This window comes from Indicator indicator, chromosome 21, assembly GCF_027791375.1.
Source record: "Indicator indicator isolate 239-I01 chromosome 21, UM_Iind_1.1, whole genome shotgun sequence".
In the NCBI taxonomy this organism is placed as follows: Eukaryota; Metazoa; Chordata; class Aves; order Piciformes; family Indicatoridae; genus Indicator; species Indicator indicator.
The window spans coordinates 2,175,659-2,203,102 of NC_072030.1; the positions used below are offsets into that span (position 1 = coordinate 2,175,659).

At 52.3% G+C, this 27,444-nt stretch overlaps 1 protein-coding gene across 1 annotated transcript in view; it reads left to right on the forward strand.

Moving 5' to 3' along the window:
* The window catches only part of TSPAN4 (tetraspanin 4), a 246,559-nt gene extending 224,467 nt beyond the window's left edge, over positions 1 to 22,092 (forward strand). The window contains exons 4-7 of the mRNA XM_054390536.1: positions 6,165 to 6,266; positions 16,122 to 16,253; positions 18,248 to 18,331; positions 22,024 to 22,092. Coding sequence (XP_054246511.1) covers positions 6,165 to 6,266; positions 16,122 to 16,253; positions 18,248 to 18,331; positions 22,024 to 22,092 — 387 coding nt within the window. The remainder of the gene's footprint in view (positions 1 to 6,164; positions 6,267 to 16,121; positions 16,254 to 18,247; positions 18,332 to 22,023) is intronic.
* Positions 22,093 to 27,444: the final 5,352 nt, after the last annotated feature.

Consider the following 27,444-nt stretch of genomic DNA (forward strand, 5'->3'; position numbering starts at 1 on the left):
TCTTTTTAGTAGCACAATGAGAGATTTAGGAGCCAAATTAGTGCCTAATGGAAGTCAGTGAGAGAAATCTGTGTGCTCAGATGGAGTATCACAGTACATTAGAGGTTGGAAGGGACCTCCAGAGATCATCAGGTCCAACCCCCTGCCAGAGCAGCATCACTTAGGGTAGTCTGCACAGGAATGCATCCAGGTGGGTTTGGAAAGTCTCCAGAGAAGGAGACTCCACAACCCCCCTGGGCAGCCTGCTCCAGGGCTCTGTCACCCTCACTGGAAAGAAGTTTCTCCTCATGTTGAGGTGAAAGCTTCAATGTTCAAGTTTATCTCCATTGTTCCTTGTCTTACCACTGTGAACCACACAAAAGAGCCTGGCCCCCTCCACTTGACCCCCACCCCTCAGCTATTGATAGACATTGATCAGATCCCTCTCAGCCTTCTCCTCTCCAGACTAAACAGCCCCAGGGCTCTCAGGCTCTCTTCACAGGGGAGATGCTCAAGTCCCCTAAGCATCCTCCTGGCTCTCCCTTGGACTCTCTCCAGCAGGTCTCTGTCTCTCCTGATCTGGGGAGCCCAGAACTGGACACAGGATTGCAGCTGTGGTCTCAGCAGGGCAGAGTAGAGGGAGAGGAGAACCTCCCTGGATCTGCTGCCCACACTCCTCTGAATGCCTCCCAGGATGCCTTTGGTCTTCTTGGCCCCAAGGACACATTGCTGTCCCATGGGAACTTGTTATCCAGCAGGGATAAAAAAGCTGTTCAGTGGTGGCATAGCAGGGTGGTGGTAAACCTTCAGCAAGTAGGCAAAGAACTGGGGAGAGAAGAGCAACCCTTGGCATGTTCAGCAGGGGCTTCTTGGGCATGATGGACTTTGGAGGTCATGGTTACCTGTGGAGCCACCTTGCTGAACAACTTTACGTTTACCTCCTAAGCATTAAGGTGTCCTGGGTTGGAAGTTCCTCTGTAAAGGTTCTTTGCATCCATATTTTCATCCAGTAGAGGTGGAGCAGAACCTCCCTAGCCCTGCTGGCCACACTTCTTGCTGCACCCCAGGATGCCTTTGGCTCTCTTGGCCACAAGGGCACATTGCTGTCCCCTGGGGAAGTGTTAGCACTGTGCATGCCCTGCTCCCAGTGGTTCTGCTGCAGGCGTGGGTTGTAGTGGGTTGCCACACTAAGCCACAGGACACATTTGACTGACATGAGCAGAAGCACCTGTGAAATCTGAAGGTGCTGATAAGCATGAGCAAGCCTCCAGTGGATCCGAAGGCAGCAGCCATAGGAATTGGCATGGGGGAGATGCCAGCTTGAAGCTTTCACCTTTCAGCTGCTGGGCACTGAATCCCAAGCAGGGAAAGCATTTTTGTCTGCTTCCCTTCTAGATTGATAAAAGGTTTCTGCACCTTTCAGAATCTCTTTCTTCTAAGGAAATCTCTGCTGTTCCACAGGAGTGAGAAGAGGCATCTCATTTAGAGCCCCAGAGAGGTTTTGTTGTGCTTCATGGTGTTCCTTCACTAGATTGAGTTGTGCTTTGGGAAGGGTGGGAGAGCACAGCAGATTCCCACTGCAGAAGGTTTCCTCCAGTTCTTCCAAACCCTGCTTTGCCACAGACATTCTGCCTGGCTGAGGCCTGGGAGTAGAGACAAACAAGAGGCTGACAGAGTGGTGAATGCTGAGTGTGGTCATCTGCCAGGAGACAGTGAGGAGTCACTGAGGTGCAGCATTTCAGCCCCAGGGAGATCATTCTCTGAAGAGCTCCAGCTGAGGGCAGAAGAGGCAGTGGGGGGGTTGGGGTGGGGGGTGTGAGTTTTAATTGCAATCAACTACAGAACTCAAAGCAAGGCACATTGAGAGGTTCCTGCTGCTCTCAGAACATGCTGGGGAAGGAACAACATCGAGATTAGCAGGAAACAGAATGACCTGGAGGAGGATTTGCCAGCTCTGCTCCACAAATAGGTGCTGAGTTTTACTTCCCCCCCTTCCTGCTCAAAGCCAGTGGGAATCCTATGTCTGGAACTTCAGGCAGTGCTTCAGTGAGGGGGGGAAATATCCATCCTGTAACCTTGTGCAGAGGTCATTTGAGCATGCAGAGATGTGGACAAAAGAAGGCTTAGGGGACATCTTCTCACTCTACAACTCCCTGAAAGGAGGTTGGAACCAGGTAGGGATTGGCCTCTTCACCCAAGTGGCATGTGACAGAATGAGGGAAATGGCCTCAAGGTGCACCAGGGGAGGTTTAGGTTGGATATGAGAAGAAACTTTTTCCCTGGAAGGGTTCTCAAAGCCCGACCCAGGCTGCCCAGGGAGGTGGCTGCATCCCCATCCCTGGAGGTGTTTCAGAGGCAGAGCTGTGGTGCTGAGGGCCATGGGACAGCCCCAGCCTTGGCAGAACTAGGGAATGGTTGGACTGGATGAGCTTAAAGGTCTCTTCCCACCCAAACAATTCCATGATCTTGTAAGATTTTAGTAAGAGACACTGCCTGAGTTTTGCTGATGTTTGGCAGTTAAGAGCCAATAAACCAACTTCTTATCAGTACCCTTCTGCTTCCATGAAAGAGTTCTTAAAGCCTGGCCCAGGCAGGTGGTTGAAACCCTACCCCTGGAGTTATTTCAGAGGCAGAGCTGTGGTGCTGATGGCCAGGGTTTAGCCCCTGCTGTGGTAGAGTTAGAGAATGTTTGGACTGGATGCTCTGGAAGGGCTTTTCCAACCCAAACAATCTGATGACTCTGCCTCCTGCCAGCCTAAATGAGGGATGTGGTCTTGTTTGGCATCAGCTCTGCTCTTAGAAGCCCAGGGCTGCTTCTGCACTGATTAATTCCTGCAAGATAACATATTCATATTAATAGTAATTAAAAAAAAAAAGTCTTTTGTAACTGGCTAGAAACAGGGGAGACAGAGACAGAGAGGACCTCATGCTGGCACCTCAGCTGCAGACAGAAGTGACAGGAGAGCAGAGGCCAAAGCCTGCATCCCTTTTCCTCTGGTGCCAAAGGGCTGCAGGCTCAGCTGTGCTGCACAAGGATATCTCTAGGTGATGATGAAGAGCAGCATAAGCAAGCAGGAGAGCATGAGTGCTTCAAGGAGTGGCTCTGGGAAAAGGAGGCTTGCAATCAGCTGCTCTTTGGTGCCTTTCAGAAGGTCAGTTGGAAACTCCTGAAGGGGAGCTATGTAAAACCCTTCTGTCACCCCCCCTACCCTCACCTCACCTTTTCTGAACCTCTTCACCTCACCTTTCTGCACATGATGTAGTTTTTCTACACCTGGTTGACCTCACTACATCTGTGGGACACTATCTCCGTTTCCCAGCCTCTCTCAGGCACAGCCATCCCCTTCCAGCCTAATTGCTGGCTCTGCTTGAGACCACAGCAGGTCCAGCTGAGGCTCAGGGAGCTGAGGATGAGTGAAGAGCCAAACCCCAGTTCAGTCTAATGCTTAAATGGATGCCAGGAATCCCCCCCACAGAAGTTTATCATTTATTGCCTATAATTTTCTCAACTAATTCTAAATTTAATGACAGCTTTCAGCTTTGGTTTTCTCTTCTAATTAAGGTAGCAGTGTCTGTGTAGGCTCTGTGTAAAGTCAGAAGCAGTTTACATGATAATTACAAAGTGGGAGCACAGCAGCTACAGTTCAAGGAAGTCATCCAAAAGGAAGTGCTGACAGGATTTGAAATGCTGAGATCTTTGTTGTGCTGTCCCAAAGCTCACACAGGATGTTAGGGCTTGGAAGGGATCTCCAAAGAGCATCCAGTCCAACCCCCCTGCCAGAGCAGGACCAGGAAATCCAGCACAGGTCACACAGGAACACATCCAGATGGGTCTTGAAAGTCTCCAGAGAAGGAGACTCCAGAACCTCTCTGGGGAGCCTGCTGCAGGGCTCTGTGACTCTTACAGTGCAGAAGTTCCTCCTCATGTTGAGGTGGAACCTCCTGTGCTGGAGTTGATATCCATTGCCCCTTGTCCTATCCCAGGGTGCAAGTGAGCAGAGCCTGTCCCTGTCCCCTCCCTCTTGACCCCCAGCCCTCAGCTATTGATAGACATTGATCAGATCCCCTCTCAGCCTTCTCCTCTCCACACTAACCACCCCCAGGGCTCTCAGCCTCTCCTCCCCAGGCAGTGCTCCAGGCCCTTCAGCATCTCACAGCCCTCCCTTGGACTCTCTCCAGCAGATCCCTGTCCCTCTTGAACTGGGGAGACCAGAACTGGAAGCAATATTTCAGGTGTGGCATCACCAGGGCAGAGCAGAGGGAGAGGAGAACCTCCCTGGATCTGCTGGACTCCTCTGAATGCCTCCCAGGATGCCTTTGGTCTTCTTGGCCCCAAGGACACATTGCTGTCCCATGGGAACTTATCCAGCAGGGATAAAAAAGCTGTTCAGTGGTGGCATAGCAGGGTGGTGGTAAACCTTCAGCAAGTAGGCAAAGAACTGGGGAGAGAAGAACAACCCTTGGCATGTCCAGCAGGGGCTTCTTGGGCATGATGGACTTTGGAGGTCATGGTTACCTGTGGAGCCACCTTGCTGAACAACTTTACATTTACCTCCTAAGCATTAAGGTGTCCTGGGTTGGAAGTTCCTCTGTAAAGGTTCTTTGCATCCATATTTTCATCCAGTAGAGGTGGAGCAGAACCTCCCTAGCCCTGCTGGCCACACTTCTTGCTGCACCCCAGGATGCCTTTGGCTCTCTTGGTGTACTGGGTTGGAAGTTCCTTTCAAGGAAAGGTTCTTTGCAAATGAGAACCATTCTGATTGAACAAAGCAGAAGGAAAATCCAAGCCTGTGGTTAGAAGCAGAATGGCTTTGTTCCCTCTGCTAGCTCACAGTTAGCATTGGTTACTTCATTTGGGGCAGTGCCAGAGGGGCAGGCACTAGAGAATGCACCATGTGCATTAGCCAGCTGAAGCTGAGCCACCATGTGCCCAGGTGGCCAAGAAGGCCACCAGCAGCCTGGCCTGGACCAGCAATGGTGTGGGCAGCAGGAACAGGGCAGTGATCGTGCCCCTGGACTGGGCACTGGTGAGGCCATACCTTGAGTGCTGGGTTCAGTTTTGGGCTCCTCACTCCAAGGACATTGAGAGGCTGGAGCAGGGCCAGAGAAGGGCAACAAAGCTGGGGAAGGGTCTGGAGAACAGGGCTGGGGAGGAGCAGCTGGGGGTGCTTAGCCTGGAGAACAGGAGGCTGGCAGGAGACCTTCTCACTCTACGAATCCTGACAGGAGGTTGGAGTGAGGCAGGAGTTGGTCTCTTCTCCCAAGGAACAAGCAATAAGACAAGAAGAAATGGCCTGACATTGTGCCAGGGGAGGGTTAGGTTGGAGGGCAGGAAAAATGTCTGCCCCAAAATGATTGCCAAGCCCTGGAGCAGGCTGCCCTGGGTAGTGGTGGAGTCCCCATCCCTGGAGGGCTTGGCTGAGGGACATGGTTCAGTGAGCTGGTGAGCTGGCGGTGCTGGGTTAAGGGTCGGGCTGGATGATCTTGGAGGCTTTCTCCAGCCTTTATGACTCCATGTACTTCATGAGATGTGTATCTCAGCTCTGCTGGAGGCAGACCCCAGTCCAGTTCTGGAGCCCCTATTACAAGAGGGATATGGACATGCTGGACATGCCCAGAGAAGGGCCACGAGGATGAGCAGAGGGATGGACCTGCTCTGTTATGAGGACAGACTGAGAGAGTTGGGGTTGTTCAGTCTGGAGAAGAGAAGGCCACCAGGAGACCTTCTTGTGGCCTTGCAGGATCTGAAGGGGGCTCCAAGAAAGCTGGGGAGGGACTTTTTAGGATATCAGAGAGTGACAGAACTTGAGGGGATGGAACAAGCTGGAAGTGGGGAGATTCAGACTGGCCATGAGGAAGAAGTTTTTCCCCATGAGGATGGTGAGAGCCTGGAATGGGTTGTCCAGGGTGGTGGTTGAGGCCCCATCCCTGGAGGTGTTTGCAGCCAGGCTGGATGAGGCTCTGGCCAGCCTGATGTAGTGTGAGGTGTCCCTGGGCATGGCAGGGGGGCTGGAACTGGCTGAGCCTTGTGGTCCCTTCCAACCCTGACTGATTCTATGATTCCATGATTCTGTGATTCTATGAACTTGCTTTCATTTGTGCTCAGGACTGCTGCCCTGCCTCTCCCTGCCCTGTGGCTGTGCAGCCTGCCCTGGGCAGGGGCTGAGCTGTGCCTCTCGTTGCAGATTGACAAATACGCCCAGCGGGACCTGAAGAAAGGACTGCACCTGTACGGCACCGAGGGCAACATCGGCCTGACCAACGCCTGGAGCATCATCCAGACAGATGTAAGTCTGGGCCTGCTCCCTCCTCCTCTTCACCCTCTGACTTCTGGGGGTGCACCCAACTGAACTACACTCTGCCGAGACCCCACCGGGAGCACTGTGTCTGTCCAGTTCTGCAGCCTCTATTACAGGAAGGATCTGGAGGTGCTGGAAGGTGCCCTGAGGGTGAGCAGAGGGCTGGAGCTGCTCTGCTCTGGAGACAGCCTGAGAGAGTTGGGGTTGTGCAGGCTGGAGAGGAGAAGGCTCCCAGGAGACCTTCTTGTGACCTTGCAGGATCTGAAGGGGGCTCCAAGAAAGCTGGGGAGGGACTTTTGAGGGTGTCAGGGAGTGATAGGACTGGGGGGGATGGAGCAAAACTAGAAATGGGGAGATTGAGATTGGATGTCAGGAAGAAGTTGTTCCCCATGAGGGTGGTGAGAGACTGGCACAGGTTGCCCAGGGAGGTGGTGGAAGCCTCATCCCTGGAGGGTTTTGCAGCCAGGCTGGATGTGGCTGTGAGCAACCTGCTGTGGTGTGAGGTGTCCCTGCCCATGGCAGGGGGTTGGAACTAGCTGAGCCTTGAGGTCCCTTCCAACCCTGACAATTCTATGATTCTAAACCTCCTGATCCCAAACCAATCTCTTTTTCCTCCTACCCAGTCAGCAGAGCAGCAACTAAACTTGGTGCTTTTTGTCATAACTGGTAATCATTTATTCCTTCCTGGAGCAGGATGGCTGATTGCTCTTCAGAATGTCTGTTGTGGTGGCACCTAAAGATCTCGTAGTTCTGGGCATGGAGAGTGAAGAAGGTCAGACAGGAAGCAAGCAGCACCTTCCCTTTAAAGTCAGAGGTACAGCAGATGCTGGGAGGAAGAGCAGTAGTGTAATAACAAGGCAGCACCTCAACCCCTTTTCATTGCTCTCCTGTCTCCTTTCCTTGCTGTTGTTGGTTTCCTCTGGTGTAGTCAAAGTGGAAGCCACCCAAGGTGTTTACAGCCTCCTCCTGCAGTCAGTAGGTTTTTCCCAGCAGGATTCAATCATCCTCCACCACAGATGGGCTTGGGAATGCTTGTTGCTGTGTTGCCACAGCTGGTTCTGTGTTGCATCCTTTTGGTTCTCTGCCAGCACCCTGCCAATGTTTGTCTTCTAAGGATTGGTGAACTCTAGACTTGGCTTCCTGCTGTTGTACTTTGGCTTGCTGAGGAAAAACCAGCCCTGGCAGCTCAGCTTTATCAGCCCTGGCCTTCCCTTTCCATAGTCAGTTCTCTTGGGGCTGATCTTCCTGATTGGATTTTCTCTGTGACTTGAATGAGGAGAAGTGCTCCAGTTTCCCTTCATCCATAGGAAGGAGAGCTTCTGCTGCCTTGGCTTCACTCAAAAGTCTTGCACAGCTTTCTCAAATTCTTCTCCAGAGGTGCTAGTGTGGCACAGACAGGCCAGGGCTTTAGTCTTGCCTCCAGTGTCTTAAATCAGCCAAAGAGTAACAGTTTGGGTTGGCAAAGGCCTTTCAAGGTCATCTAATCCAAGCCCCTGCACTCAGCATCCCCACCCAGAGCAGGCTGCTCACAGCCCCAACCAACCTGCCCTGCACTGCTGCCAGCCATGGGGCAGCTCCCACCTCTCTGGGCAGCCTGGGCCAGGCTCTCCCCACCCTCAAGGGCAAACATTTCTGCCTTCTCTCCACTCTCCAGCTCCCTCTTGCACTTCAAACCATCCCCCCTTGGCCTGTCCCCACAGGCCCTGCTCAGAAGTCTGTCCCCAGCTTTCTGCTCAGCCCTTGAAGCACTGCAAGGCCACCAGAAGGTCTCCTGGAGCCTTCTCCTCTGCAGGCTGCCCAAGCCCAACTCTCTCAGCCTGGCCTCCCAGCAGAGGGTTCCAGCCCTGCCAGCATTGCTGTGGCCTCCTCTGGCCCTGCTCCAGCAACTCCCTGTCTGTGCTGAGGGCTCCAGAGCTGCCCCAGCACAGCAGAGGGACAGAATCCCTCCCTGCCCCTGCTGCCCACACTGCTGGGGATGAGCCCAGGCCAGGCTGGGGCTGGGCTGGCAGCACTCAGTGCTGGCTCCTCTCCAGCTCTGCACCCCCAGCACTCCCAGGTCCTTCTCAGCAGGGCTGCTCAGTACATCTCAATACAGGCTGATAACCTCTCCCAGAGCTGCCAAGGTTATGTGAACTCTTTGAGATGATGGATGAGCCACCTCCCACACTCTGATACAATAAACTTGCTCATTCACCCTTTACCTCCTCTCTTGCTATTTGGGCTGAAATCCTGAATGTCTTTCAGTCTGGTGGTGTCAAGCCTCACATTCTGTAAGGGCCACAAGAACAGGAGCTGCAGCTGCTAAGAAATTAAACATTTGGGGTCACTAAGGGAGCAGAGGAACTGGTTGGCCAACCTCTGTGTGCCTCTTTGGAGCTGCCTGCATCGAGTGCAGCAGGCTGGCAGCAATGTGTGGAGAAAGACAAGCAGCTCAGGTCCAGCCAGCAGCTGGATGAGCTTTCAGTCCTGCTTCCCAACAGCTGCTTGGGAAGGGTCTTTTGGTTGCCTTTAAAAGGCCTCAGCATCTTGTGACATTGTTGATGTTTTCCCTCTCCCTCTCATTTGATCAGTGCTGTGATCAAATCTGAGAAGCCATCGATTGCTGACGAGGGAGATGCCTGCTGTGGTGGCAGCCCAAGAGGAAGAGCTGGGAGATAAGGGATGAAGTCTTTAATATTGGTGCTTATATTGAACAGCAGTAGAAGTTTTACTCTTTAGCTTAACTCTGCTTAGTAAAAATGCAGTAAAAATCACTGGTATTAGGATGGTTGCAGTAAATGGTGCAGTAGTAGTAGCAGTAGATGGTTGGTATCCCTGCCCATGGACTAGATGATCCTTGTGGTCCCTTCCAACCCTGACTGATTCTATGATTCTATGAAATATTAAGCTGGTATCAGTACAGACTAGAAGTAAATATTAAGCTGGTATCAGTACAGACTACAGGCTGGAAAGCAGCCCCATGGAGAAAGACCTTGGAGTCCTAGTGGACAGCAAATCACTCACGGGACAGCAATGTGCCCTTGTGGCCAGGAGGGCCAATGGCATCCTGGGGTGCAGCAAGAAAAGTGTGGCCAGAAGATCTACAGAGGTTCTCCTGCCCCTCTGCTCTGCCCTGGTGAGAACACACCTGGATACTGTGTCCAGTTTTGGGCTCCCCAGATCAAGAGAGACAGAGACCTGCTGGAGAGAGTCCAGTGGAGAGCTGTGAGGATGATGAAGGGACTGGAACATTGTGTGAGGAAGAAAGACTGAGAGACCTGAGGCTGTTTAGTCTGGAGAGGAGAAGGCTGGGAGGGATCTGATCAATGTCTGTAAGTATCTGAGGGGTGGGGGTCAGGATGAAGGTGCCAGGCTCTTTTTGGTGGTGTCTATGACAGGACAAGGAACAATGAGCATAAGATGGAACCCAGGCAGTTCCACCTCACCAGGAGGAGAAACTCCTTTGGCGTAAGGGTGCTGGAGCCCTGGAGCAGGCTGCCCAAAGAGGTTGTGGAGCCTCTTTCTCTGGAGGCTTTCAAAATCCACCTGGATGTGTTCCTGTGTAGCCTGCCCTGGGTGATGCTGCTCTGGCAGGGGGTTAGACTTGATGCTCTCCTGAGGCCCCTTCCAACCCCTACCCTTCTGTGACACCTCAATAACTGTTAGAAGTATATAGGAAAGGTAGGGGGAAAAAAAAACATTCTTTGGAGATCAGGCTGGAGTTTCTTAACACCACCTTAGACCTTGAAGCCTCTTCTGGTGTAAAGAGAGGCTTTTAAATTTCAGATCAAACTGATGCTGGCGAGGTGTTAGGAGCCCCAAAGACAACAGGACAGTGCCAGTCTCCAGCCCTGTGCAGCCCATGTGGCATCACTCTCTACTCTTCCAGAGCTGCTGTGACATGAGCAGGAGCTGTCTGGGCAGCCCCAGCCTGAAGGCCTCTGCTGGGCACTGAGGACAGCTCCCACGCCTCTGTTTTTACTGCTCTCCATAATTGGTTTTCACATCTCTTCTCCAAAACTCTTTAGGAGCAGCTGATTGCAGTGGTGCAGGGAAGGCAATCCCAGCATGGTTAATTATGGGAAGCACTCTGCAGCTGAATGGTGCTGTGCAAATGCCAAGTGTTATTTTCTGTGTTCAGTAATAATCATTATCCCTTACATCCCTCAGCACTGGAGGCAATCACTGGTAGGAGGATTAGGGCAATGCAGGGGACTTGCTGAAAGGGAGTCCCAGCCCAGGCTTGCTGTTTGCTTTCTGGCTCCTAAGAGACAGCTCTCAGCCCCACACTAGAGCTAACCAGGTTGTCACAGAGGACAGTGTCTCAGCACTGACTTCCCTAATGGGAGCAGCAGACATCAGTCATCAGCTGAGCTCTGGGCTGTTTCTGCCTGTGGATGGAAAGGAGCAGCCTTGGAAAAAAGCATGGAATGTGAAAAACCACAACAGCAGCAGCCATCAGCAGGGGGCCTCTCCCTTGCCCTCTCTGCAGCCACACCTTGCTTTGCAGAAGTGGTTTTCAGAGCTGGAGCAGAAGGGTGGCACTGTGGATACAGCAGCAGGCTCCCCCAGGAGGGATCTAGGCTTAGGCAGAGACCATCCCCATCCCAAGCTCACTGTGTAGGACAACTCTTCCTTCAAGGAGGAAAAAAGCTTTTCCAGCAACACAGCCACATGCCAGAGATTCCCAGAATGGGTTGGCTTGGAAGGGACCTCAAAGCTCATCCAGTTCCAACCCCCTGCCATGGGCAGGGACACCTCCCACCAGCCCAGGGTGCTCAAGGCTTCATCCAACCTGGCCTTGAACATCTCCAGGCAGGAGGCAGCCACAGCCTCCCTGGGCAACCTGTGCCAGTCTCTCCCCACCCTCACTCTCAAGACTTTCTCTCTAATTTGGTTTGTGTGGGGCTGGCTGATGACAAATGAGAGGGGAGGTGTGGCTGGGAGTACCCAGGGTGCACACAGGGACTTGTGACCTGTGCTCATTGCCTTTCCTCTTCAAGTGTGTGAGCCTTGAGCACCTTTCCTCTCTGAAGCCTCTGTGCCTTGAGAAATGGTTTTCCTCTTTTTAACAGAAGGCTACAATTCCTAAATAACTGGGAACAAGGGAGAACAAGGTACAAGAGGGTCCCTCAGGCCCATCTATAAGGAGGAATTCAGTGTTTTGGTCTAAAAGTGATGTGTTCAGGTCTACAATAAAGGCATTGGGCTGAGCTGCAAACACACAATGAGTGTTAGAGGCAAAGCTCATCTGGCAGTGGTTAAACATCCAGGGCAGGGAGCTGTTTCCAATTAGAACATTTTATTGATTGCTTTGTGATACCTGCAGCTAACTGCCCTCACAGCCTTTCAGACCTTAAAAGGATCAGGAAGAGGAGCAGGTGCCTTTTGCATTGCCTGCAAAGGCTTTCAGAGAATGATCTGAGTCATGACTGGAATTCCAGCAGCTTAGGATGGGAGGTATCCTGAGCCACACTGAGCTCCTCCCCAGCCAGGTAAATGTTACAGGTAGGGCTCATTAGGACACGAGAAAGAGGCATTAATGTTTCAAGTGCTGCTCCATCCCCAGCATCTCTGTGATCAATATTGGAACAGTTCTCCTTTCAACTAAGCAGGCAGTAATTTGAGAGGCGTGCAGCAGACACATTAGCTTCACTAAAGTGAGCAAATGCAGCTCCCTCTCACTGCTGGGTGATGCCTTTCATGTCTACTTACACCATGGTAACTGAGAACAAAGCTGGGCCCACCTTCCTCTGCCCCACTCAGTGACCCTGTGAGAACCACAGAGTGCCTCAGCTTGGGAGGGACCCTGCAAGGTCAGCAGGCAGCAGGGATGTCTTTAACCAGATCAGGTTGCTCAGGACCCCATTAGGTCTGACCTTGAATGTCTCCAGGGATGGGGCCTCCACCACTCCTCTGGGTGACCTCTTGCAATGTTTCACTACCCTCATTGTAAGAACTTGTTGGAGCAAACTGCACTTGAGGTTATTGCTGAGCTAATGCAACTCAGCCTGAAGCCCATCCCAGCCTGCAGTCACTCCCTGACAGTTCAGCTCTGGCAGGACATCAGCCAGTCTGGAAGAGCATGAGGGCTGGTACAACCAGCTGCAACAGCCTGCTGGTGACAGAAAGGATCCTGTGTGTGACCTGAGCCATCTCCAGCCTGGGCTGGAGCTCCTCTCCTATGAGGACAGCCTGAGAGAGTTGGGGTTGTGCAGGCTGGAGAAGGCTCCCAGGAGACCTTCCTGTGGCCTTCCAGGATCTGAAGGGGGCTCCAAGAAAGCTGGGGAGGGACTTCTGAGGGTGTCAGAGAGTGATAGGACTGGGGGGGATGGAGCCAAACTAGAAGTGGGAAGATTGAGATTGGATGTTAGGAAGAAGTTGTTCCCCATGAGGGTGGTGAGAGACTGGCACAGGTTGCCCAGGGAGGTGGTGGAAGTTTTTTTAGGAGGTTTTTGCAGCCAGGCTGGATGTGGCTGTGAGCAACCTGCTGTGGTGTGAGGTGTCCCTGCCCATGGCAGGGGGGTGGTCCCTTCCAGCCCTGACAGTTCTATGATCCTCCAGGTGCAGAGCTGTCTCCAGCTATCCTTGCTCTGAAGCCTTGTAAGTTTTCCATCTAAAAGGGCTCTCAAGAATCCTCTTATTTTGCAATTTGTCCTCAACATTCCTCTTTCTTCTAAGAGTTCCTCATCTCCCTGAACAGTTTGGCTACTTCAGCTTCTTGCCCACAAGGTAAATCAATCACTTGTCCAACATCTCTCCCACACTCTCTTTTCTCTGCTTGGGCCTCCATAAGAAGTCTGTGAATCTTCTGAGCTCTCAGCTTATTGGTCAGCTTGGCTGCAGGCTGCAGCCCTCTGCTGGATCTGCACTGGTGACAATTTCAGTCCCACTGCTGCTTGTTTCCTTCTTCTTGCCTTTTGGACCTACTGCCATGGGCCAGTCCCTCTGCTCCTCATTGGGCACTGCTGCTCCCTGGCCCCTGCACTCTGTGGTGTTAGTATTCTTCTGTGCCCATCACCTCTGCTCCTTTAGGACTGTGCATCATCAGCTCCTTACTTCCATCACTCATCCTTCCTTTGTCTTCCAAAGACACAACTCTTCCACTTGTATTTCCAGACCTTGCTTCTTCCAGTCCCAAGACTCTGGATCCTTGTGCTGCTTTGTGTCTTTTTTCCCTTGAGCTTTTCTCAGCCCTTTCTCCCATTGCTGGCCCTGCCTTGCCTGCCAGCAGCAGGTCAATACCCCCAGTGAATGCTTTGCCCTTGCACTGCTCATAGGAGACCTCCATGGGCAGGCAATGTGTGTCCAGCTGCAGCTTGTCTCTGCAGCCCATCCTGTCCTCTTGCCACTTATTGGAGTCACAGCCCTAGCTCATGGCGCAGCCACCTTCTAGGAGCAGCTGTCCTCAGCCTGTTAGATAGTCCTGAGCTACAGAACCTCTGCTTCATCTTCACCTCCTCAGCCTGCCAGACTCTGACAGCCTGAGGCAGGCAGCATGGCAGGCAGAAGGGTTCAGCCCCGACTGATGCAAACCTGAGTCGCTTGTGCTTGGCCAGGACTTCACTCAGCTGCCTGAGCCCTCACCACTGCTCTCTGCAGCACAGCTGAGCTGCAGCTTCCAGCCTTGCTACTTACAAGCTGTCACTTCTCACTGTCTATCAACAAGCTGCCTCCTGACTCTAATGATGACAGCCTGCAAGACCTTCTTGTTGGGTTTCCAGCTGCAGCAGCTCTCCTCCAGGGCACTCCTGGTGTTCCATGCTGCTCCTGTCCTCTGCTGGGACATGGCATGCACAGAGCTCCTGTCTGCTGTGCAGGAACATACAGAAACAAAGCAAGTTACCAACTTGGTTTTTTTTTCTTCTTCCTACTTTCAAGCCAGTCTGTAGAAGATGAAGCTGCAAACTGACAAATCAAAGAGCTGTAAGCTCAGGATTGATTCCTGCCAGGGGCCACATCAGAATTCAGAGCAGAAGCTTGAGGGGATGGATGTGAGCTCAGGGCAGATTTCTGGCTTTGGCTTGGCAGAAGGGCTGTGAGCTGTGAGCACTGAAACCTCTCTCTCCTGGCCTTCAAATGAAGCAGCATTTGGTGTGTGCTAAGATGGGGCATCTCTGCCCTCTGTTGGTCTTCAGTGGCAGATCTTGTGTGTGCCACAGAGCTCAGCCCTCTCTGCCTGCAGGCTCTGCATCTATTTTACATCTATACAGATATATTCTTTGAGTCATGGAATGGGTTGGGTTGGAAGGGACCTTAAAGATCATCCAGTTCCACCCCCCACTGCCATGGGCAGGGACACTTCCCACTAGACCAGGCTGCTCAAGGTCTCTCCTAGCCTGGGCAACCAGTTCCAGTGTCTCCCCATCCTCACTGGCAAGAATTTCTTCCTGATCGCCAGTCTCAATCTCCTCTCTTCCAGCTCAAAGCCATTGCCCCTTCTGAACATATCCCCACAGCCCCTTCTGAACAGTCCCTCCCCAGCCTTCCTGTAGGACCCCTTCAGGTTACTGGAAGGCTAAGGTCTCCCTGGAGCCTTCTCTTCTCCAGGCTGAACAGCCCCAACTGTTCTCCAGAGGGTTCTCCAGCCCTCTGATCATCTTCATGGCCTCCTCTGGACCCACTCCATCAGGTCCTTGTCCTTTTTGTGCTGGGGGCACCAGAACTGGCCCCAGCCCTGCAGGTGAGGTCTCCCCAGAGCAGAGCAGAGGGGCAGGATCCTCTCTCTCCAGCTCTGGCCACACTGCTTTGGATGCAGCCCAGGCTGCCCTTGGCCTTCTGTGCTGCCAGTGCCCATTGCTGGCTCCTGCCCAGTTTCTCCCCACCAGCACCCCCAAGTCCTTATCTACAGAGCTGCTCTCAACCTCATCATCCTCCAGCCTGTACTGATAATGAGGATTGCCGCAGCCTAGGTGCAGATCCTTGCACCTTGCCTTATTGGAACCTAAATTGATCATTTTGTGGCTAAGGTGTTGGCTGGCAGAGCCCTGCAGAAGTGTGAGGTGCTGCCAACAGCAGCCCAGCAGTGCCTTTAGTGGTGCAGTGTCTACATGCCAACAAATTCCCAGTCCTGAGTTATCTGAGGAGGCACAGATGGTGCAGACATCACTGTGGGAATGAGTCTTAGCTTGTTCTGTCCCACAGGAAAGCAGCAGCTCCCAGAGGGGCAGGGTGGTCACGGAGCCATCCCCTGTGATCTACCTTTCATCCTGCACCAAAGGGGAACAAACCTCCTGATTTAGCTCTGACATAGTCAGCCTGCACCCTGTGGTGTATGCAGACACTGAGAGCACCACTGCTCAGCTGCAACAGATGATGCTATTGAGGAACTGCCCCCAGGAGAGAAGAGCAGGAAATAGATCTTCCCTGACTGGCAGAGCCTTCCAAAGGTGATCAGCAATTAACAGCTTGGAGAGAAATCTGCCTTCAATCGTGATTTCAGAAGCAGTGTGCTGGGGAGATCTCAGCATCTCCATCTCCTGAGTGCTCTAGCTGTAGGTTGTTTTTTTCCCCCTGTCAACAAGCTGCAAATGCTTGTTACCATCCTGCTCTGTCACTTCAGCTCTTGGCTGGGGGGGGTTGTCCTGATTCAGCTCCTGCAGTGTCCTGCCACTGCTGTGAGCTGCCTTTGCTGCTTGTATCAGCCTGAGCTACGTGCCAGGACATCTTTAAATGCAATAAAGGAAAGGGGAAGGCTCTGTCTGGGTAAAGCTGAGGACATGCTGTAGCTCTTTACCACCTCAAGCCTCTCTGCTGGGGTCACTGAAAGGTGCTGAATGTCAGCTGCAGGAGGCAGGTGTGAGGAGGAGCAGCAGCCAGTGACAGCTGACACTCACAGGGTGGTCTGGGCTTGTCCTTTTGCAGTTCAGGTGCTGTGGAGTCTCCAACTACACTGACTGGTTTGAGGTGTACAACACAAGCCGGGTGCCGGACTCCTGCTGCTTGGAATTCAGCGAGAACTGTGGGCTCCATTCCCCAGGGACCTGGTGGAAAGCGGTGAGTAGCTCCCCAGCAGCAGCTGCCTGGCAGCACAGCAGCAGGGCAGGGGTTGGCAGGGCTGTGCAGGTGACAAGGGGTGCTGTACCCTCACTCAGCTCCAATCAGGTGCTCAGGTGGAGTTGTGGCTTTTGACTTCCAACGAAACCACCGAGGTCGTTGTTTTGGGAGCTGAAGCCTTTCCTTCCAGTAGGCTCTAAGCTGTTCTACTGATCTGGGGCACAGTCTAGCAAGATCCAGCTAGAAGATCTACCCCCTCACTGCAGGAGGACACTGCGGGGCTAGAATGTGTCCAGAGAGGGGCAAGCAAGATGGGGAAGGGGCTGGAGAACAGGGCTGGGGAGGAGCAGCTGAGGGAGCTGGGGGTGTTCAGCTTCATTGCTCTCTACAGCTCCCTGAAAGGAGTTTGCAGTGAGGTGGGGGTTGGTCTCCTCTCCCAAGTGACAAGTGATAGAATGAGAGGAAATGGCCTCAAGTTACACTATGGGAGGTTTAGGTTGGACATGGGGAAGGATTTCTTCCCCGGAGGAGTTGTCAGGACCTGGCCCAGGCTGCCCAGGGCAGTGGTGGAGTCCCCACCTCTGGAGGGCTTTCAAAGCTGTGTAGATGAGGGACTGAAGGCCATGGTTTAGTGGTGCCCTGGCATTGCTGGGTTAAGGGTTGGACTGGATGATCTTAAAGGTCTTTTCCAGCCTCAACAATTCCATGGTTCTGTGAAATGTCAGGATTGTCCTTTTTCATGTCCCCCCTACTGAAGTCAGGCATGAAGCTCATCCACACACACGAGCCCTGGAGCAGCAGCCAGAGCTTGTCCTGGCCCAGGCAGGTGTGAGGCAAGAGGATAGTGTGAGCCTGGAGTGCTCTGCTCTGGCCAGGAGCCCTCATTCAGGGGCTCCCATGGCACAGCAGGAGAGAGGAAACTGCTGCCCCCCAAGTGCCAGCAGCATTGCTTCTGCAATGAGCTTCTGCAGTTGCTGTCATCACATTCAAGACTCCACAGGACAATTTCTCTACCATGCCCTCTGCAAGAGCCTTCCAGAGCCACTGTTCCTCTCTGAAATGAGCTCAGCAGTTCTTTGTGCTGACCACAGGGAGTCACCCAGGAGGGGTCTGCAGTAAGGGAAGAGGAATGACAAGGAAGTTCTGCTGGTTCCAGTGGTTTGTGAGGACTATGAGTAGCTCCTGGGAAGCTTTCACACACATGGACTGGCACTGGCAGAGACTGCTTCCAGCCAGCTTCCACCTCTCCAGGAACTCCCAGTCAAATTTGGAATTGAAGGATTTAAAAGCTCTTCTGCTGCTTTCTCAGGGTACCAGAGAGATGAGTGGAGGTTAACACTGTGCCTTCTGGTGGGCAACAATCTGTGCAAGCTGAAGGCTGAAGGACTCCGGGTCATGCCCATGGGCAAGGCAGAGGGCACAGCTTCTGCACAGGCTTGTCTTACAGATGTTACCTAAAGCAAGGGCCAGTTCCACCCTCCCCAAAACTGGGCCAGGAGGATGAGGCTGCAGCTACTGCAGAATTTAAAGCAGGGAGAAGCTAAGGGAGGAGTGCTTTGAAATGGTGGAAGATGGCAGGCAGTGGGCCCCTGTGCAGCAGGAGCAGCTCTCACTGCAACCTTTGGGTTTGATACCCCTAACAGAGATGAAAATAAACATTGCTTTGCCTGAAACATGGAGGAAATGAAAGGCTCTTTCTGAAGCTCTCTCTGAAGCTCTCTCTGCTTCTAGTTGGCTTTCAGGGGGCACAGAGGAGCCAAAGCCACTGCCTGCTTATTTTTAGTTGCTGGCCCAATTTATAGGGAGCAGTGCTCAGGCAGCATTTTGGAGGGACACTTTCTGTGTCAAGCTTCAAGCCAGAAACAGATGATGGTGGTGGCTACCTGCTTAGTCTTGGCTGTCTGTACATTCCCAGGGGAGCAGAGCTGTGGGCTTATGGCTGATACAATACTCTGTTGATGTTGTTTTGGGTTTTTTTTTTTGTTTTGTTCCAGCCTTGCTATGAAACAGTGAAGGTCTGGCTGCAGGAAAACTTATTAGCAGTGGGAATCTTTGGCTTGTGCACAGCCATGGTGCAGGTACAGTTTAATATCCCTTTTCAAATCCCAATTAATTGTAGCTATTTAAGTAACCACGGAGCCAGCTCTGTACTCTGCTCAAGCCTCTCTGAATAATCCCCAGTTTTGCCTGGTGTTAAAGCCCTGCAAGATTTCAGTCTTTTCTGTTGTAATTTGGTTAGAATACTCTGTACAAGGGGACTGCATGCTGCACACTCTCTGGTTCATGCTGCCCTTTACCCCAAGGGCTTCATCTGAGCTTTAGACTGGCCTCAGTGGTGGGGTGGTCCTTGGCCTCCACAGACAGAACTGGAGGGAGCTGCCTTTCAGGGTGCCTGTGTTTGTCCAGTGCCTCTCCAGAGAGGAGCACCCACTCTGCACCTAGCTTCAGCACAGCCTAAAGGTAGCTTAACCTCTTCAAGCCCAGCCTCAGCCCCAGGCTGAGTCACAGGCTGGGCTGTTGCTACCATTGCTCACCCTGACCAATAAAGCCACACTCCTTTGCTGTTAACTGCAGGGAAGGGAGGTGGTTAAGACTGTCTGTTGGATTTTTGTCCTGCAGGTCTTTCCAGCATGAGGTTGGTCAGGGAAGAACCAGCCCTTGGCTGTCTTAGGTAGCTGTGTCTGTATTCCAGCTTGCTCTGGCTGCAGCCCCAGTGCAGCCCCAGCCTGAGGAGTCAGAGGTGAAGGCTGTGCCAGAGCTCAGCCCTCCTTTTGTGGCCCATTCCTGACTGCAGTGAAGCTGCAGCTTTAGTTTCCAGCTCTGCCTCTCACACTTATAAGCAGAATTGATGGCATCATTAAGCAAATTAATACCATATGACCCCAGATTAACCTTTTGGGGTTAGGATTTGCATTAGCACACCAGCAGCAGCAGCATGAGAGAGCCTGGGATCAGAAGCTCAGTTGCAGTCTCCTGTAGGCACTGGAGCAGGCTGCCCAGAGAGGTTGTGGAGTCTCCTTCTCTGGAGAGCTTCCACCTCCCCCTGGCCAGTGTGCTCCTGGGCAAGCTGCTGTGGGTGCCCTGCTTTAGCAGGGGGGTTGGACTGGATGAGCTCCAGAGGTCTCTTCCAACCCCCAGCATGCTAAGGTTCCCTCTCAGGTGAGGATAGGCAGGATGTCAGACTCTCCATGTGTCAGGTGCTGGCTGCAACTTACTCCTGCAATGTCTGAGTCTTCATCAGAGCCCTCCCCACAGCCCTGGAGTCCATTCAAGGCTGTGTAGCACTTTGGGCAGGAGGAAACACTTGAGGCAATTTAAAGAGGCTAAGGAATGTTCCTAGTAAACAGTGTGAGCTGGAGAACAGCACAGGTTTGTAGTTTGGCTCCCAGCTGGGATCAAATCCAGCTGCAGACCAAAGCTGTGATGCACCAGCACCTACCCAACAAACTGTACTCCCTCTGGTGGTGTTGCTGCTGCTCTGTTGTTCTGGCCCCAAGCAGGTGACAACTTCTGGTTTCTGTGTCACCAAGCTTAGGGTCAGAATCACACAGTGCCACAGCATGAAGGACAGCACAGAATCACACAGTGCCACACCATGAAGGACAGCACAGAATCACACAGTGCCACACCATGAAGGACACCACAGAATCACACAGTGCCACAGCATGAAGGACAGCACAGAATCACACAGTGCCACAGCATGAAGGACACCACAGAATCACACAGTGCCACACCATGAAGGACAGCACAGAATCACACAGTGCCACAGCATGAAGGACACCACAGAATCACACAGTGCCACAGCATGAAGGACACCACAGAATCACACAGTGCCACAGCATGAAGGACAGCACAGAATCACACAGTGCCACACCATGAAGGACAGCACAGAATCACACAGTGCCACAGCATGAAGGACACCACAGAATCACACAGTGCCACAGCATGAAGGACACCACAGAATCACACAGTGCCACAGCATGAAGGACAGCACAGAATCACACAGTGCCACAGCATGAAGGACACCACAGAATCACACAGTGCCACACCATGAAGGACACCACAGAATCACACAGTGCCACAGCATGAAGGACAGCACAGAATCACACAGTGCCACAGCATGAAGGACAGCACAGAATCACACAGTGCCACAGCATGAAGGACAGCACAGAATCACACAGTGCCACAGCATGAAGGACACCACAGAATCACACAGTGCCACAGCATGAAGGACAGCACAGAATCACACAGTGCCACAGCATGAAGGACAGCACAGAATCACACAGTGCCACACCATGAAGGACACCACAGAATCACACAGTGCCACAGCATGAAGGACACCACAGAATCACACAGTGCCACAGCATGAAGGACACCACAGAATCACACAGTGCCACACCACGAAGGACAGCACAGAATCACACAGTGCCACACCATGAAGGACAGCACAGAATCACACAGTGCCACAGCATGAAGGACACCACAGAATCACACAGTGCCACAGCATGAAGGACAGCACAGAATCACACAGTGCCACAGCATGAAGGACACCACAGAATCACACAGTGCCACAGCATGAAGGACAGCACAGAATCACACAGTGCCACAGCATGAAGGACAGCACAGAATCACACAGTGCCACAGCATGAAGGACAGCACAGAATCACACAGTGCCACAGCATGAAGGACAGCACAGAATCACACAGTGCCACACCATGAAGGACACACTCCAAGGCAGAAGGGACCTTCATCAGCCAGGGATGCCTCAACTTACAAACCAAATTCAGCCACCCCAGCCCCTGAAGTGCTGCTCCTTGGCCAGAAGGCACTGCTCAGGGGATGCTTCCAAAGGCATCTCCTTACTCCAAGCCAGCACCACAGAGCCTGGCAGAGTTATTTCACTCTGCCCAGAGAGGAAGTGAAGAGGAGAGAGCTTCATAACCATTTTCCTGTCTTTCTTTAGAAGCACTCTTAGTGTCATTCATGTACTCTCTGCAAACACTCATTAGCAGGAGCTACTCCTTCTGCAAAGACCACACTGAAGTGGTCAAATTAAGTGCTTAAAATAGAACTTATACCCCAAAAAAACCCCAATTCCTACCTGGCAAACCTTTATTTCAAAGAGAGTTTTTGCAGTGCAGAGGAACAGTAACAACCACTTAGTGCATTCATTTAAGCACTTCAGCTGGGATCAGCCTCTTGCCCCCCTCCCCTCCCTGCTCAAGTCATCTAGCAGAGGCACACAGCTTGGGCTGGCAGCAGAAGCAGCTCCTGCCTGCTGCTTGCCTGGGCTGAGCCCTGCAGGTGAGCACTGATGGTGATGATTAATGCATGGCCAGGCTCAGTGATACCCCACAGGGCCCATGCCAGGCAGAGCACAGAGCAGCAAACCACAGCCTCCTCTGGGCCGTGCTGGAGCCTTTGTCTTCTGCAGGGCTAACCACAGAGCCCTGCAGCTCAGGGCTGCTGCCTGAAAACACTTTCGAGCAAAAACCATCCAAAGGTTTCTTTTCAATACACCCTTCCCAGGACCTGCTTTCTGTGGAGCTCTCCCTGCTCACTCTGTCCAACAGCAGTGCAGGGAAGGACAAAGGCAGGCAGGGAGCAGGAGAGGCAGGGGCAGGAGGAGCAGCAGTCTGGGCTGTGCTTTCCTGTGTGGGAACAAAAGCAGGGGGGACCTTGCTGCTCTCTTTTTCCTTTGGTTTGATGAGTAAGGGTGGGGGTGGGGGTGCATACTGAAAAACACCTCTTTGTTTGCTTTTCCCCTCAGATTCTGGGCCTCACCTTTGCAATGACCATGTATTGTCAGGTAGTCAAGGCAGACACCTACTGTGCATAGACACCATTCCCAAGCTTCCTGCTCCTCCTCCAAAGGACACAGGAGAAGTCTCCTTCACGCTCATTCATCTGACTTTTTATTTCCCACCCCACCCCCTCCTCTTTGTACTATAAACTGTGTATAATGCTGTAATAACTCCTGAACATTTTGTGAATCACCCACTTACTGAAGGAGGAAGAAAAGGAGAAGTCAGTACCTGACCTGGCACAGGGAAGAGGCAGCCTTGGCTGGGAAGAGAAGAAAACCTCCCAAGAGCAACAGTTGCTTTTGCATGGCCAGTGGCAAGGCAAAGGAGGCTGCTGGCAGGGGCTGATGGTGGAAGAGAGGCCCTGAGGCAGCTCCTGCTCCTACCAGGCTGCTTCACACCCTGCAGGGTCTGCAAGAGGGGGCATGGAAAGGCCTGATCCTTCAGCATGGCAAGAAGGGCCAGGGCAGCTTTGCTGGAGGCAGGGGTCCTGCACACACAGCTGAAATGTCAAGCCCAAGCAGTCAGCTGTCTGGTGATGGTTCTGGAGCCAGGAGAGGATCAGATTCAGACAGAGGCTGATTTAAAGGAGTGGTTTTTAACCCTGAGGGGGCTGCAAAGCTGAGCTCTGAGTCTGTGCAGCAAGGTCTGGCTGGCAAGGGAAAACCATTTGGGACATTGTCTCACTGAGTCCTTGCCAGTGGCACACAGCTGGCTGCCTGTGTGGGCTGAAACCTGCCACTCTGCAAGGGGGTGAAGGTGCCCAGCACCCACCCTCAGGAGGAGGGAACCCTTTTACATTCCAGCTGAAAGCAGTCCCCAAGGATGGCAGCTCCTAGGAGGCACAATCACTGAGACCTCTGGGAAACAAGGAATTGCTCTCAGCTGTATCTTCCTTTCAGCAAACAGCTTAGGAGTGGGCTCTCTCTCTCATCCTACTAGGGGGCTAATTTTTTTACCATCCCTCTTTCAAGTTCATCTGCCAAAAACCATCACTCGTTTCCACACGAGCTGCTCTGTGCAGAGCTGTCACAGCCCTCCCTTCCCTGGCTGGCAACATTGCCTTCATTTACTTGGGGAGCTCAGCAGCTGCAGGTATGACAGAGTTTGCCCTTCTGAGGAAAAAGTCTTTTGCACATTGCTCCTTTGTCTGAGGCTTACTGAGACTTCAGATGATTTTATGCTTTGCTGCTTTTTTGTTTCCTTTCTCCTTTCCCCCAGCTCTACTCTTAGAGCAGCCAAGAGACATCAGGCTGTGTTAGACCCTGGAGTCACCTCTAAGCTCTGTTTCAGACCCACCTCCCTCAGCCTGGCTGGGGGCTAGAATGTGCCCCACACTTTCTGGAACCTACAGAAATCCAAAGCAGAACTGCCCTTAACCAGAGCCACCAGCTGTCCCCTTTCCCCACCCTGCACTGGTAACTGAAGTAACTCATGGGGTCCCCTCCTGTGCACCCCTTCTAGTGAGGAGGTTGAGGCAGATGTTTCCTGTTCAAACACACACTTCCCCATCAGGGAGCAGCCCCAGATCATGTGGCAGGGAGAAGCTGAAGCATCCCAGGGAAAGAACACAAAAGGGAACAGGCAAAGGGAGTGGTGCAACTGGCCTGCTCCCCACAGCCTTTGAGGTCCTCTCTGCCACTGACAGCAGACCAGAGACACAACTGTGAGCCTGCAGCTCAAGGCAGCCACTGCTGCTGTGACAGCCCAGGAGCAAGCCCCAGGTTCAGGCAAGTCACTCTGTAGCTGTAGTGCTGACAGCAGGGCTCAGCTGTGAGTCAGAGCTCCCTCTGATTTAAATGCCATGTCCAGCAGCAGGGCTGGACATGCCACCCCACCCCCACCTTAGCACCTCTCCTGGCCCTGCACCACTGACAAATCCTCACTGCTTCAGGCTTTGGGGTGGTGGAGGTTGGTGGGTTGGGTTTTTTTTTTTTCTCTCTCTGCTGATTTCCTGCAGTCTTCTTCCCCTCAGGCCTGAACCTGCTCCATGTGGATGCTTAGGACAGTGATGTGTCAAGGAGCAGCTATCTGCCAGAGTCTTAGCCCCCACCTCCACATGTCAGCCTCCAGCATGGGGCACTGAGCTGGCAGCCCAAGCTGCAAGTGTCCCTTGTGTGCACTTTGTGTGGCTGCCCAAGCACTCCCCCCACAGCATCCTCACCACCACTAGAGGATTTTACTGCTGTGCTAAGAAGCCTTGATGAGCATTAACAGAACTGAAGCCAAGAGAGAGCTTAAACTGAGTGAGCAGCCCCCACACAGGCCCCTGAACCCCAAGCAAGAGCCTTACTCACAGTGTGACAATCACCACAGGCTCAGTGCTCTCCACTTCCCAAGCCCAGGCTGCCCTGCCAACAGTCCTGACCTTTGGAAGGTGGTGCAAGTTGTTCCTTCCTTCCCTCCACTCTGTTCCTGCCTTACCTGCTCAGACAATTCCAGCTTGGGTGCACCTTGCTTCTTGCCATGGTTGACAGTTTGTGCCCACAGGTGCTCCTGCTGCCAGCTCAGGGTTTGCACCACTGAAGAGCAGCACAACAGTGATGAGCACATTAATACCCCAAGGATTTTTAAGGCAGACTGTCTGCAGTGATCCCTGCCATTACCAATTAGCACACAGACAGCAGGCTGCTGATGGCTGTGTTGGTAACAACAAACCCTGGTGCCTGAGCTCCACAGAGAGCAATCCTCATCAACTGTGAGATCACAAACCCTCCTTCTGAGTCTCCCACCAGCACCTGCTGAGCTCTTAGAGATGCTTGCTAGACTTCAGCAAAACCTGCAGCAGGAACACACTGAGGCCGAGGCAGAGGTTGTGGTTCCCTCTAATCACTCTCTACAGCTGAGGAGCCTTTACAACCAGACAAGCTGCCTTGTGCTCCATGCACATCTCTGGGGAGCAGAAGCAACACTCACTTGGTAGATCCCAGGCACTGCAGCTGAAACACAGGGCCCTAAGTGCTGGAGAGAAAAAAAAAAAAACCAAACCCAAACCAAGAGCCAGCAGCCCAAGCCTTGCTGCTGCTAATAAACCTTTCTGTAACCAGCACCCTCACACTGCCAGCCACCAGGCTTCTGCAGCTGCTGCATCACTTAGCTAACTGGGCTGCTGTCTGTGTGTGGGATGCCATCAGCTCTCCTCACACAGGCCAGACAGATGCCATGGTGCTTGAGGCATTACCAGCACAGCCCAATTCCAGCCCTCTGAACACTCCCATGTCTACCAACCCTCACCCTTCCCCTCTTCCCTCTGTTAGAGGATTGCATCCTCGCTGCTGGCAAGGGCAGAAGATTGTGTGGAGCAGCAACAATCTTCTTGTAGCAACCCAGACAAGAGAGGTCCATGTTCTGCATCAACCTCCACGTGGAACTGGCTGAAGATGAACCTCCCCTCTAGTACATAAACCCCATTTGAAAGGTGCTTACGTGGTGTGTCTGCAGAGCAACACCGACTCATTCCCACCGCTGCCATTAGTGCTTGGTCACTTCTAGTGAGGTCTTTGTGTTACTTCCACTTCTTATCTTTACCCACAAAGGAGGACTTGATGCATTTAAAGTGAAGAGCAAACCAAAGGCACCAGGGGCACTGAGGGAGAGCACTGTTAATTGATACTCACTGCTCTCCCTGCTTGCTAATGGGATGTGAAGGCCCAGGGCACGTGGCTGGACTCACTGAATCCAGCAGCAGCAGCAGGGTTTAGGCTTTTGGATTCAGTCCAATATCCTCCTGGCTTTCCATTGTCACAGTTATGATACTATAGATACATATAGATATATATAAAATAGAATATGGTTTATTTTCCTGTACAGTAACTGTCAGTAGCAGCCAAATCTTATTGCTTGGACACCAGAATTATTTAGCTCCACGCCTCATTGTGGACAGTCACTGAACTCACCCCCAGCTTCTGTTCTTACCAGCACTTCTTTGTTCCTCCCCTCAAATCATAGCCACTTGTAAAAGTTTGTTCTGGCACTTAGGAATTCCCAGTGGAGTGCAGCGTTGTAGGCTTTAGACCATGGAGAGGAAGGAAGTGCACGGCAGCTGGGACGATGGTTTAACCTTGCATCAGCCCCAGGGCTGCTGCAGGAACCCACCCAAGCCCTCACTCCTCACACACCAGCTCAGAAGGTGACCACATCTCAGCAGCCTTAGCTCCAGGCTGCCCTTCCCCATGCACAGCCAGGAGAGGAGGTGTCAGCACCCAGAAGGCTGCAGCCAGTCACTCGCCCTTCCAGCCTCACTGCTGTGCTCCAGCCGTGGCCCCAAGGCAAGCAGCAGAAGCCAGGCTGTGACCTCTGCTCTGGGGCCAGGCTCTTCATGAAGGAGTCCTGCTGAGCATGAGGGAGCTTCAGTCAGACACCTCCCAGTACCAAACCAGTCAGGGCTCAGCCAGGAGGGTTGGGTTGGGTTCCAGAGCGGCCTCTGCCAGCCTCTCCCTTCTCCTCAGCTCTTGCATTTTGGCGCTGCAAAGGATGGTATTTTTTTTTCTCTTTTTCCCTTCTCTCTTTATTTTTTTTTTTTTGGTGCATTCATAGAAAGAACAGAATTGAAAAATATACATTTTATTTTTTAAAAGTTATTAAATATTCTTTAAAGTTTACAACAGAATGGCTTTTGTATTCTTTACAACCAAGTAACTACACCCCCAGGGGAGGGGGTGGGGGGGTGTGTGTGCACCTACACAGACAATAAAAGATAATGAATCCACAGCCTACTTCTTGCTGTCATTTCTCATTGCCTCTCTCTCTCTGCTTTGAGCCTTCCTCAGAGATTTCTCCTGATTATTTTTATTTAAGTGGCTTACTCAGTTCCCAGGTAAATTTCCAGCCCCTTTTTCCTCTTTAAGGGGAACCTGAAATCCTGTGTCAGAAGAATCCTGGCAGATCACATTTACAGCACTGCAAAATACTCAGGCCTGGAACCAATTATTTTCTGTTCACAACTTGTCTGTAACTGGCAATTCTGGAAGCAAAAGACTTCTTTTTTTTTTTTTTTTTTTTTTTTTTTTTTTTTTTTTTTGTCCTGAGGTAGTTGCTTAGGTTGAGAAATTACACAGAAAAGCTCAGAAAATTAACAGCAGGCATTGTTAAAATGGGACAAGGAGGAGCTGCTGCTCTGTCAGGTCAGGCAGGTGCCTTGTCTGAGGTCATGTCCAATGCTGCCTTTTCCAACACAATTTGTTGGAACATGATCTTGTTAACATCAGCTCAGGGGGCTTGGGGTGAAAGAGCCTCACCAGTGGAACTCCTCTGAACTGGGTGCATTCTGAACCCCACCACAGGCACACTGCTGGGAGTGGAAGGGTAGATGTGGCCTGAAGGTGGAGACCTGCAGGTCTGAGGGGTTGAGAACCTTCCTGAGGTTTCACAGAATGGTTTGGGTTGGA